Source organism: Pseudophryne corroboree, chromosome 8 (assembly GCF_028390025.1).
Source record: "Pseudophryne corroboree isolate aPseCor3 chromosome 8, aPseCor3.hap2, whole genome shotgun sequence".
In the NCBI taxonomy this organism is placed as follows: domain Eukaryota; kingdom Metazoa; phylum Chordata; class Amphibia; order Anura; family Myobatrachidae; genus Pseudophryne; species Pseudophryne corroboree.
Window position 1 is genome coordinate 299,912,029 of NC_086451.1, and position 13,616 is coordinate 299,925,644.

The 13,616-nt window shown below is 50.8% G+C and overlaps 1 protein-coding gene across 1 annotated transcript in view; it reads left to right on the plus strand.

Annotated features, from left to right (window-relative positions):
- The first annotated feature begins 207 nt into the window (after window positions 1-207).
- NKRF (NFKB repressing factor) overlaps window positions 208-13,616 on the plus strand; it is a 62,959-nt gene continuing 49,550 nt past the window's right edge. The window contains exon 1 of the mRNA XM_063937341.1: window positions 208-768. Coding sequence (XP_063793411.1) covers window positions 566-768 — 203 coding nt within the window. The 5' untranslated portion in view covers window positions 208-565. The remainder of the gene's footprint in view (window positions 769-13,616) is intronic.

The window sequence follows — 13,616 nt, forward strand, 5'->3', positions numbered from 1 at the left end:
ATCCAGTCGACCTGGGCACATTTCTAAAACTGAGGTCTGGAGGAGGGGCATAGAGGGAGGAGCCAGTTCACACCCAATGAAAAGTCTTTAGAATGCCCATGTCTCCTGCGGATCCCGTCTATACCCCATGGTCTTGATGTCATCCCCAGCATCCTCTAGGACATATGAGAAAGGAGAAAATACGGTGCAGGGTGAGGGGAGAGAGGACAGTACACGGTGAGACTGCAGTTGTACACTCCCAGCTTCATCAGGAGTGTCCTGAGTCTGTGAGAATTATTGAACAAGAACTGACGCTGGCCGAATAAGAAGCTAACTTCAGCCTCGTATAGTGATAGGTCAGGGATATCATGTGACGATAATTTCGTTGGAGGTCGGTAGTTGCACTATAAGCGAAAGAGAGAAATACTCTATGGTTCCTGTAAGATAGGGTGCCCTCTATCCTCTGCTCTTCTCTATGGTTCTCGCACACAGCGGCGTCGCAGCAGCTGGAGACGCCGGACATCAGCATCGATCTCCCCTCTGACCCCCAGCCTGCCGCGGGGCTCACAAATCTTGACCGCGGGCGATGGCTTCGCTGGATGGGGGCGGCCCCGGTGGCTGTAGCAACGCAGATTTGGAGGATTTCCGTCAGTACCATGAGAGTGACAAGCAGTGGGATGCCCGCAAGCAGTTCCTGGCCCGCCACATGCATTCATACCCCGGCCGCAAGGTAGACCAGCTTATCGCCCTGTCGGTTGCATGGAGCAACATCGTTTTCATAGGAAACCGGTGAGTGCAACAAAACCACATGTACCATGTATGTGCATCTCTCCTGTTCTGTATGTGACACCTGTCCTGGTTGTGTCTCTATCATATGTACAGGTCTCCTGGTTGTGTCTCTATCATATGTACAGCTCTCCTGGATGTGTGTGTGTGTCTCATATGTACAGCTCTCCTGGATGTGTGTGTGTGTGTCTCATATGTACAGCTCTCCTGGATGTGTGTGTGTGTCTCATATGTACAGCTCTCCTGGATGTGTGTGTGTCTCATATGTACAGCTCTCCTGGATGTGTGTGTGTGTGTGTGTGTCTCATATGTACAGCTCTCCTGGATGTGTGTGTGTGTGTGTGTGTGTGTGTGTGTGTGTGTGTCTCATATGTACAGCTCTCCTGGATGTGTGTGTGTCTCATATGTACAGCTCTCCTGGATGTGTGTGTGTGTGTCTCATATGTACAGCTCTCCTGGATGTGTGTGTGTGTGTGTCTCATATGTACAGCTCTCCTGGATGTGTGTGTGTGTGTGTCTCATATGTACAGCTCTCCTGGATGTGTGTGTGTGTGTGTGTGTCTCATATGTACAGCTCTCCTGGATGTGTGTGTGTGTGTGTGTGTGTGTGTGTGTGTGTCTCATATGTACAGCTCTCCTGGATGTGTGTGTGTGTCTCATATGTACAGCTCTCCTGGATGTGTGTGTGTGTGTGTGTGTGTGTGTGTGTGTGTGTCTCATATGTACAGCTCTCCTGGATGTGTGTGTCTCATATGTACAGCTCTCCTGGATGTGTGTGTCTCATATGTACAGCTCTCCTGGATGTGTGTGTGTGTCTCATATGTACAGCTCTCCTGGATGTGTGTGTGTGTGTGTGTGTCTCATATGTACAGCTCTCCTGGATGTGTGTGTCTCATATGTACAGCTCTCCTGGATGTGTGTGTGTGTGTGGGGGTGTGGGTACGTCTCATGTACAGCTCTCCTGGATGTGTGGGTACGTCTCATGTACAGCTCTCCTGGATGTGTATGTGTGTGGGTACATCTCATGTACAGCTCTCCTGGATGTGTATGTGTGTGGGTACATCTCATGTACAGCTCTCCTGGATGTGTGTGTGTGTGTGTGTGGGTACGTCTCATGTACAGCTCTCCTGGATGTGTGTGTGTGTACGTCTCATGTACAGCTCTCCTGGATGTGTGTGTGTGTGTGTGTGTGTGTACGTCTCATGTACAGCTCTCCTGGATGTGTGTGTGTGTGTGTGTGTGTGTGTGTGTACATCTCATGTACAGCTCTCCTGGATGTGTGTGTGTACGTCTCATGTACAGCTCTCCTGGATGTGTGTGTGTGTGTACGTCTCATGTACAGCTCTCCTGGATGTGTGTGTACGTCTCATGTACAGCTCTCCTGGATGTGTGTGTGTGTGTGTGTGTGTGTGTGTGGGTACGTCTCATGTACAGCTCTCCTGGATGTGTGTGTGTGTGGGTACATCTCATGTACAGCTCTCATGGATGTATGTGTGTGTGTGTGTGTGGGTACGTCTCATGTACAGCTCTCCTGGATGTATGTGTGTGTGGGTACGTCTCATGTACAGCTCTCCTGGATGTGTGTGTGTGTGTGTGGGTACGTCTCATGTACAGCTCTCCTGGATGTGTGTGTGTGGGTACGTCTCATGTACAGCTCTCCTGGATGTGTGTGTGTGTGTGTGTGGTACGTCTCATGTACAGCTCTCCTGGATGTGTGTGTGTGTGTGTGTGTGTGTGTGTGGGTACGTCTCATGTACAGCTCTCCTGGATGTGTGTGTGTGTGTGGGTACGTCTCATGTACAGCTCTCCTGGATGTGTGTGTGGCTACGTCTCATGTACAGCTCTCCTGGATGTGTGTGTGTGTGTGTGTGGGTACGTCTCATGTACAGCTCTCCTGGATGTGTGTGTGTGTGGGTACGTCTCATGTACAGCTCTCCTGGATGTGTGTGTGGGTACGTCTCATGTACAGCTCTCCTGGGTGGGTGGGTGGGTGTGTGTGTGCACGTCTCATGTACAGCTCTCCTGGGTGTGTGTGTGTGGGTACGTCTCATGTACAGCTCTCCTGGATGGGTGTGTGTGTGGGGGTACGTCTCATGTACAGCGCTCCTGGATGGGTGTGTGGGTACGTCTCATGTACAGCTCTCCTGGATGGGTGTGTGTGTGTGGGGGCACGTCTCATGTACAGCTCTCCTGGATGTGTGTGTGGGTACGTCTCATGTACAGCTCTCCTGGATGGGTGTGTGTGGGTACGTCTCATGTACAGCTCTCCTGGATGTGTATGTGTGTGTGTGGGTACGTCTCATGTACAGCTCTCCTGGATGTGTATGTGTGTGTGTGGGTACGTCTCATGTACAGCTCTCCTGGATGTGTATGTGTGTGTGTGGGTACGTCTCATGTACAGCTCTCCTGGATGTGTATGTGTGTGTGTGGGTACGTCTCATGTACAGCTATCCTGGATGTGTGTGTGTGTGTGGGTACGTCTCATGTACAGCTATCCTGGATGTGTGTGTGTGTGTGTGTGTGTGTGTGTGTGTGTGTGGGTACGTCTCATGTACAGCTCTCCTGGATGTGTGGGTACGTCTCATGTACAGCTCTCCTGGATGTGTGTGTGTGGGTACGTCTCATGTACAGCTCTCCTGGATGTGTGTGTGGGTACGTCTCATGTACAGCTCTCCTGTGTGTGTGTGTGTGTGTGTGTACGTCTCATGTACAGCTCTCCTGGATGGGTGTGTGTGTGTGTGTGTGTGTGTGTGTACGTCTCATGTACAGCTCTCCTGGATGGGTGTGTGTGTGGGGGTACGTCTCATGTACAGCTCTCCTGGATGGGTGTGTGGGTACGTCTCATGTACAGCTCTCCTGGATGGGTGTGTGTGTGTGGGGGCACGTCTCATGTACAGCTCTCCTGGATGTGTGTGTGGGTACGTCTCATGTACAGCTCTCCTGGATGGGTGTGTGTACGTCTCATGTACAGCTCTCCTGGATGTGTGTGTGTGGGTACGTCTCATGTACAGCTCTCCTGGATGTGTATGTGTGTGTGTGGGTACGTCTCATGTACAGCTCTCCTGGATGTGTATGTGTGTGTGTGGGTACGTCTCATGTACAGCTCTCCTGGATGTGTATGTGTGTGTGTGGGTACGTCTCATGTACAGCTCTCCTGGATGTGTATGTGTGTGTGTGGGTACGTCTCATGTACAGCTATCCTGGATGTGTATGTGTGTGTGTGGGTACGTCTCATGTACAGCTATCCTGGATGTGTGTGTGTGTGTGGGTACGTCTCATGTACAGCTATCCTGGATGTGTGTGTGTGTGTGTGGGTACGTCTCATGTACAGCTCTCCTGGATGTGTGGGTACGTCTCATGTACAGCTCTCCTGGATGTGTGTGTGTGGGTACGTCTCATGTACAGCTCTCCTGGATGTGTGTGTGGGTACGTCTCATGTACAGCTCTCCTGTGTGTGTGTGTGTGTGTGTGTGTGTACGTCTCATGTACAGCTCTCCTGGATGGTGTGTGTGTGTGTGTGTGTGTGTGTGTGTGTGTGTGTGTGTACGTCTCATGTACAGCTCTCCTGGATGGGTGGGGGTGTGTGGGTACGTCTCATGTACAGCTCTCCTGGATATGTGTGTGTGTGTGTACGTCTCATGTACAGCTCTCCTGGATATGTGTGTGGGTACGTCTCATGTACAGCTCTCCTGGATGTGTGTACGGGTACGTCTCATGTACAGCTCTCCTGGATGTGTGTGTGGGTACGTCTCATGTACAGCTCTCCTGGGGGGGGGGGGGGGGGTGTGTACGTCTCATGTACAGCTCTCCTGGGTGGGTGTGTGTGTGTGTGTGTGTACGTCTCATGTACAGCTCTCCTGGATGGGTGTGTGTGTGTACGTCTCATGTACAGCTCTCCTGGATGGGTGTGTGTGTGTACGTCTCATGTACAGCTCTCCTGGATGGGTGTGTGTGTGTGGGTACGTCTCATGTACAGCTCTCCTGGATGGGTGTGTGTGTGTGTTGGTACGTCTCATGTACAGCTCTCCTGGATGGGTGTGTGTTGGTACGTCTCATGTACAGCTCTCCTGGATGGATGGATGTGTGTGTGTGTACGTCTCATGTACAGCTCTCCTGGATGGGTGTGTGTGTGTGTGTGTTGGTACGTCTCATGTACAGCTCTCCTGGATGGGTGTGTGTTGGTACGTCTCATGTACAGCTCTCCTGGATGTGTATGTGTGTGTGTGTGGGTACGTCTCATGTACAGCTCTCCTGGATGTGTATGTGTGTGTGTGTGGGTACGTCTCATACACATCCAGGAGAGCTGTACATGAGACGTACCCACTCACACACATCCAGGAGAGCTGTACATGAGACGTACCCACACACACCCATCCAGGAGAGCTGTACATGAGACGCACCCACACACACACCCATCCAGGAGAGCTGTACATGAGACGTACCCACACACACACACACCCACCCATCCAGGAGAGCTGTACATGAGACGTACCCACACACACACCCATCCAGGAGAGCTGTACATGAGACGTACCCACACACACACCCATCCAGGAGAGCTGTACATGAGACGTACCCACACACACATCCAGGAGAGCTGTACATGAGACCTACCCACACACACACATACACATCCAGGAGAGCTGTACATGTGTGTGTGTGTGTGTGTGTGTGTGTGTACGTCTCATGTACAGCTCTCCTGGATGTGTGTGTGTGTGTGTGTGTGTGTGTGTACGTCTCATGTACAGCTCTCCTGGATGTGTGTGTGTGTGTGTACGTCTCATGTACAGCTCTCCTGGATGTGTGTGTGTGTTGGTACGTCTCATGTACAGCTCTCCTGGATGTGTGTGTGTGTTGGTACGTCTCATGTACAGCTCTCCTGGATGTGTGTGTGTGTGTTGGTACGTCTCATGTACAGCTCTCCTGGATGTGTGTGTGTGTGTGTGTGTTGGTACGTCTCATGTACAGCTCTCCTGGATGTGTGTGTGTGTGTTGGTACGTCTCATGTACAGCTCTCCTGGATGTTTGTGTGTGTGTGTGTTGGTACGTCTCATGTACAGCTCTCCTGGATGTGTGTGTGTGTTGGTACGTCTCATGTACAGCTCTCCTGGATGGGTGGGTGTGTGTGTGTGTACGTCTCATGTACAGCTCTCCTGGGTGTGTGTGTGTGTGTGTGTGTGTGTGTGTGTGTGTGTACGTCTCATGTACAGCTCTCCTGGATGGGTGGGTGTGTGTGTGTGTACGTCTCATGTACAGCTCTCCTGGATGGGTGGGTGGGTGTGTGTGTACGTCTCATGTACAGCTCTCCTGGATGGGTGTGTGTGGGTACGTCTCATGTACAGCTCTCCTGGATGGGTGTGTGTGTGTGGGTACGTCTCATGTACAGCTCTCCTGGATGGGTGTGTGTGTGTACGTCTCATGTACAGCTCTCCTGGATGTGTGTGTGTGGGTACGTCTCATGTACAGCTCTCCTGGATATGGGTGTGTGTGTGTACGTCTCATGTACAGCTCTCCTGGATGTGTGTACGGGTACGTCTCATGTACAGCTCTCCTGGATGTGTGTGTGGGTACGTCTCATGTACAGCTCTCCTGGGTGTGTGTGTGTACGTCTCATGTACAGCTCTCCTGGATGGGTGGGTGTGTGTGTGTGGGTACGTCTCATGTACAGCTCTCCTGGATGGGTGTGGGTGTGTGTTGGTACGTCTCATGTACAGCTCTCCTGGATGTGTGTGAGCTCTCCTGGATGTGTGTGTGGGGGTACGTCTCATGTACAGCTCTCCTGGATGTATGTGTGTGTGTGTGTGTGTGTGTTGGTACGTCTCATTTACAGCTCTCCTGGATGTGTGTGTGTGTGTGTGGGTACGTCTCATGTACAGCTCTCCTGGATGTGTGTGTGTGTGTGTGTGTACGTCTCATGTACAGCTCTCCTGGATGTGTGTGTGGGTACGTCTCATGTACAGCTCTCCTGGATGTGTGTGGGTACGTCTCATGTACAGCTCTCCTGGATGTGTGTGGGTACGTCTCATGTACAGCTCTCCTGGATGTGTGTGGGTACGTCTCATGTACAGCTCTCCTGGATGTGTGTGGGTACGTCTCATGTACAGCTCTCCTGGATGTGTGTGGGTACGTCTCATGTACAGCTCTCCTGGATGTGTGTGGGTACGTCTCATGTACAGCTCTCCTGGATGTGTGTGTGGGTACGTCTCATGTACAGCTCTCCTGGATGTGTGTGTGGGGGTACGTCTCATGTACAGCTCTCCTGGATGTATGTGTGTGTGTGTGTGTTGGTACGTCTCATTTACAGCTCTCCTGGATGTATGTGTGGGTACGTCTCATGTACAGCTCTCCTGGATGTGTGTGGGTACGTCTCATGTACAGCTCTCCTGGATGTGTGTGTGTGTGTGTGTGTGTGTGTGTGTGTGGGTACGTCTCATGTACAGCTCTCCTGGATGTGTGTGTGTACGTCTCATGTACAGCTCTCCTGGATGTGTACGTGTACGTCTCATGTACAGCTCTCCTGGATGTGTACGTCTCATATGTACAGCTCTCCTGGATGTGTGTGTATGTGTGTGTGTGTGTGTGTGTACGTCTCATGTGCAGCTCTCCTGGATGTGTGTGTGGGTACGTCTCATGTACAGCTCTCCTGGATGTGTGTGGGTACGTCTCATGTACAGCTCTCCTGGATGTGTGTGGGTACGTCTCATGTACAGCTCTCCTGGATGTATGTGTGTGTGTGTGTGTGGGTACGTCTCATGTACAGCTCTCCTGGATGTGTGTGGGTACGTCTCATGTACAGCTCTCCTGGATGTGTGTGTGTACGTCTCATGTACAGCTCTCCTGGATGTGTGTGGGTACGTCTCATGTACAGCTCTCCTGGATGTATGTGTGTGTGTGGGTACGTCTCATGTACAGCTCTCCTGGATGTATGTGTGTGTGTGTGGGTACGTCTCATGTACAGCTCTCCTGGATGTGTGTGTGTGTGTGTGTGTACGTCTCATGTACAGCTCTCCTGGATGTGTGTGTGTGTGTGTGGGTACGTCTCATGTACAGCTCTCCTGGATGTGTGTGTGTGTGTGTGTGTGTGTGTGTGTGTGTGTGTGTGTGTGGTACGTCTCATGTACAGCTCTCCTGGATGTGTGTGTGTGTGTGTGTGTGGGTACGTCTCATGTACAGCTCTCCTGGATGTGTGTGTGTGTGTGGGTACGTCTCATGTACAGCTCTCCTGGATGTGTGTGTGTGTGTGTGGGTACGTCTCATGTACAGCTCTCCTGGATGTGTGTGTGTGTGTGTGTGTGTGTGTACGTCTCATGTACAGCTCTCCTGGATGTGTGTGTGTGTGTGTGTGTGTGTACGTCTCATGTACAGCTCTCCTGGATGTGTGTGTGGGTACGTCTCATGTACAGCTCTCCTGGATGTGTGTGTGTGGGTACGTCTCATGTACAGCTCTCCTGGATGTGTGTGTGTGTGTGTGTGTACGTCTCATATGTACAGCTCTCCTGGATGGATGTGTGTGTACGTCTCATATGTACAGCTCTCCTGGATGGATGTGTGTGTACGTCTCATATGTACAGCTCTCCTGGATGGATGTGTGTGTACGTCTCATATGTACAGCTCTCCTGGATGGATGTGTGTGTACGTCTCATATGTACAGCTCTCCTGGATGGATGTGTGTGTACGTCTCATATGTACAGCTCTCCTGGATGGATGTGTGTGTACGTCTCATATGTACAGCTCTCCTGGATGGATGTGTGTGTACGTCTCATATGTACAGCTCTCCTGGATGGATGTGTGTGTACGTCTCATATGTACAGCTCTCCTGGATGGATGTGTGTGTACGTCTCATATGTACAGCTCTCCTGGATGGATGTGTGTGTACGTCTCATATGTACAGCTCTCCTGGATGGATGTGTGTGTACGTCTCATATGTACAGCTCTCCTGGATGGATGTGTGTGTACGTCTCATATGTACAGCTCTCCTGGATGGATGTGTGTGTACGTCTCATATGTACAGCTCTCCTGGATGGATGTGTGTGTACGTCTCATATGTACAGCTCTCCTGGATGGATGTGTGCGTACGTCTCATATGTACAGCTCTCCTGGATGGATGTGTGCGTACGTCTCATATGTACAGCTCTCCTGGATGGATGTGTGCGTACGTCTCATATGTACAGCTCTCCTGGATGGATGTGTGCGTACGTCTCATATGTACAGCTCTCCTGGATGGATGTGTGCGTACGTCTCATATGTACAGCTCTCCTGGATGGATGTGTGCGTACGTCTCATATGTACAGCTCTCCTGGATGGATGTGTGCGTACGTCTCATATGTACAGCTCTCCTGGATGGATGTGTGCGTACGTCTCATATGTACAGCTCTCCTGGATGGATGTGTGCGTACGTCTCATATGTACAGCTCTCCTGGATGGATGTGTGCGTACGTCTCATATGTACAGCTCTCCTGGATGGATGTGTGCGTACGTCTCATATGTACAGCTCTCCTGGATGGATGTGTGCGTACGTCTCATATGTACAGCTCTCCTGGATGGATGTGTGCGTACGTCTCATATGTACAGCTCTCCTGGATGGATGTGTGCGTACGTCTCATATGTACAGCTCTCCTGGATGGATGTGTGCGTACGTCTCATATGTACAGCTCTCCTGGATGGATGTGTGCGTACGTCTCATATGTACAGCTCTCCTGGATGGATGTGTGCGTACGTCTCATATGTACAGCTCTCCTGGATGGATGTGTGCGTACGTCTCATATGTACAGCTCTCCTGGATGGATGTGTGCGTACGTCTCATATGTACAGCTCTCCTGGATGGATGTGTGCGTACGTCTCATATGTACAGCTCTCCTGGATGGATGTGTGCGTACGTCTCATATGTACAGCTCTCCTGGATGGATGTGTGCGTACGTCTCATATGTACAGCTCTCCTGGATGGATGTGTGCGTACGTCTCATATGTACAGCTCTCCTGGATGGATGTGTGCGTACGTCTCATATGTACAGCTCTCCTGGATGGATGTGTGCGTACGTCTCATATGTACAGCTCTCCTGGATGGATGTGTGCGTACGTCTCATATGTACAGCTCTCCTGGATGGATGTGTGCGTACGTCTCATATGTACAGCTCTCCTGGATGGATGTGTGCGTACGTCTCATATGTACAGCTCTCCTGGATGGATGTGTGCGTACGTCTCATATGTACAGCTCTCCTGGATGGATGTGTGCGTACGTCTCATATGTACAGCTCTCCTGGATGGATGTGTGCGTACGTCTCATATGTACAGCTCTCCTGGATGGATGTGTGCGTACGTCTCATATGTACAGCTCTCCTGGATGGATGTGTGCGTACGTCTCATATGTACAGCTCTCCTGGATGGATGTGTGCGTACGTCTCATATGTACAGCTCTCCTGGATGGATGTGTGCGTACGTCTCATATGTACAGCTCTCCTGGATGGATGTGTGCGTACGTCTCATATGTACAGCTCTCCTGGATGGATGTGTGCGTACGTCTCATATGTACAGCTCTCCTGGATGGATGTGTGCGTACGTCTCATATGTACAGCTCTCCTGGATGGATGTGTGCGTACGTCTCATATGTACAGCTCTCCTGGATGGATGTGTGCGTACGTCTCATATGTACAGCTCTCCTGGATGGATGTGTGCGTACGTCTCATATGTACAGCTCTCCTGGATGGATGTGTGCGTACGTCTCATATGTACAGCTCTCCTGGATGGATGTGTGCGTACGTCTCATATGTACAGCTCTCCTGGATGGATGTGTGCGTACGTCTCATATGTACAGCTCTCCTGGATGGATGTGTGCGTACGTCTCATATGTACAGCTCTCCTGGATGGATGTGTGCGTACGTCTCATATGTACAGCTCTCCTGGATGGATGTGTGCGTACGTCTCATATGTACAGCTCTCCTGGATGGATGTGTGCGTACGTCTCATATGTACAGCTCTCCTGGATGGATGTGTGCGTACGTCTCATATGTACAGCTCTCCTGGATGGATGTGTGCGTACGTCTCATATGTACAGCTCTCCTGGATGGATGTGTGCGTACGTCTCATATGTACAGCTCTCCTGGATGGATGTGTGCGTACGTCTCATATGTACAGCTCTCCTGGATGGATGTGTGCGTACGTCTCATATGTACAGCTCTCCTGGATGGATGTGTGCGTACGTCTCATATGTACAGCTCTCCTGGATGGATGTGTGCGTACGTCTCATATGTACAGCTCTCCTGGATGGATGTGTGCGTACGTCTCATATGTACAGCTCTCCTGGATGGATGTGTGCGTACGTCTCATATGTACAGCTCTCCTGGATGGATGTGTGCGTACGTCTCATATGTACAGCTCTCCTGGATGGATGTGTGCGTACGTCTCATATGTACAGCTCTCCTGGATGGATGTGTGCGTACGTCTCATATGTACAGCTCTCCTGGATGGATGTGTGCGTACGTCTCATATGTACAGCTCTCCTGGATGGATGTGTGCGTACGTCTCATATGTACAGCTCTCCTGGATGGATGTGTGCGTACGTCTCATATGTACAGCTCTCCTGGATGGATGTGTGCGTACGTCTCATATGTACAGCTCTCCTGGATGGATGGATGTGTGCGTACGTCTCATATGTACAGCTCTCCTGGATGGATGGATGTGTGCGTACGTCTCATATGTACAGCTCTCCTGGATGGATGGATGTGTGCGTACGTCTCATATGTACAGCTCTCCTGGATGGATGGATGTGTGCGTACGTCTCATATGTACAGCTCTCCTGGATGGATGGATGTGTGCGTACGTCTCATATGTACAGCTCTCCTGGATGGATGGATGTGTGCGTACGTCTCATATGTACAGCTCTCCTGGATGGATGGATGTGTGCGTACGTCTCATATGTACAGCTCTCCTGGATGGATGGATGTGTGCGTACGTCTCATATGTACAGCTCTCCTGGATGGATGGATGTGTGCGTACGTCTCATATGTACAGCTCTCCTGGATGGATGGATGTGTGCGTACGTCTCATATGTACAGCTCTCCTGGATGGATGGATGTGTGCGTACGTCTCATATGTACAGCTCTCCTGGATGGATGGATGTGTGCGTACGTCTCATATGTACAGCTCTCCTGGATGGATGGATGTGTGCGTACGTCTCATATGTACAGCTCTCCTGGATGGATGGATGTGTGCGTACGTCTCATATGTACAGCTCTCCTGGATGGATGGATGTGTGCGTACGTCTCATATGTACAGCTCTCCTGGATGGATGGATGTGTGCGTACGTCTCATATGTACAGCTCTCCTGGATGGATGGATGTGTGCGTACGTCTCATATGTACAGCTCTCCTGGATGGATGGATGTGTGCGTACGTCTCATATGTACAGCTCTCCTGGATGGATGGATGTGTGCGTACGTCTCATATGTACAGCTCTCCTGGATGGATGGATGTGTGCGTACGTCTCATATGTACAGCTCTCCTGGATGGATGGATGTGTGCGTACGTCTCATATGTACAGCTCTCCTGGATGGATGGATGTGTGCGTACGTCTCATATGTACAGCTCTCCTGGATGGATGGATGTGTGCGTACGTCTCATATGTACAGCTCTCCTGGATGGATGGATGTGTGCGTACGTCTCATATGTACAGCTCTCCTGGATGGATGGATGTGTGCGTACGTCTCATATGTACAGCTCTCCTGGATGGATGGATGTGTGCGTACGTCTCATATGTACAGCTCTCCTGGATGGATGGATGTGTGCGTACGTCTCATATGTACAGCTCTCCTGGATGGATGGATGTGTGCGTACGTCTCATATGTACAGCTCTCCTGGATGGATGGATGTGTGCGTACGTCTCATATGTACAGCTCTCCTGGATGGATGGATGTGTGCGTACGTCTCATATGTACAGCTCTCCTGGATGGATGGATGTGTGCGTACGTCTCATATGTACAGCTCTCCTGGATGGATGGATGTGTGCGTACGTCTCATATGTACAGCTCTCCTGGATGGATGGATGTGTGCGTACGTCTCATATGTACAGCTCTCCTGGATGGATGGATGTGTGCGTACGTCTCATATGTACAGCTCTCCTGGATGGATGGATGTGTGCGTACGTCTCATATGTACAGCTCTCCTGGATGGATGGATGTGTGCGTACGTCTCATATGTACAGCTCTCCTGGATGGATGGATGTGTGCGTACGTCTCATATGTACAGCTCTCCTGGATGGATGGATGTGTGCGTACGTCTCATATGTACAGCTCTCCTGGATGGATGGATGTGTGCGTACGTCTCATATGTACAGCTCTCCTGGATGGATGGATGTGTGCGTACGTCTCATATGTACAGCTCTCCTGGATGGATGGATGTGTGCGTACGTCTCATATGTACAGCTCTCCTGGATGGATGGATGTGTGCGTACGTCTCATATGTACAGCTCTCCTGGATGGATGGATGTGTGCGTACGTCTCATATGTACAGCTCTCCTGGATGGATGGATGTGTGCGTACGTCTCATATGTACAGCTCTCCTGGATGGATGGATGTGTGCGTACGTCTCATATGTACAGCTCTCCTGGATGGATGGATGTGTGCGTACGTCTCATATGTACAGCTCTCCTGGATGGATGGATGTGTGCGTACGTCTCATATGTACAGCTCTCCTGGATGGATGGATGTGTGCGTACGTCTCATATGTACAGCTCTCCTGGATGGATGGATGTGTGCGTACGTCTCATATGTACAGCTCTCCTGGATGGATGGATGTGTGCGTACGTCTCATATGTACAGCTCTCCTGGATGGATGGATGTGTGCGTACGTCTCATATGT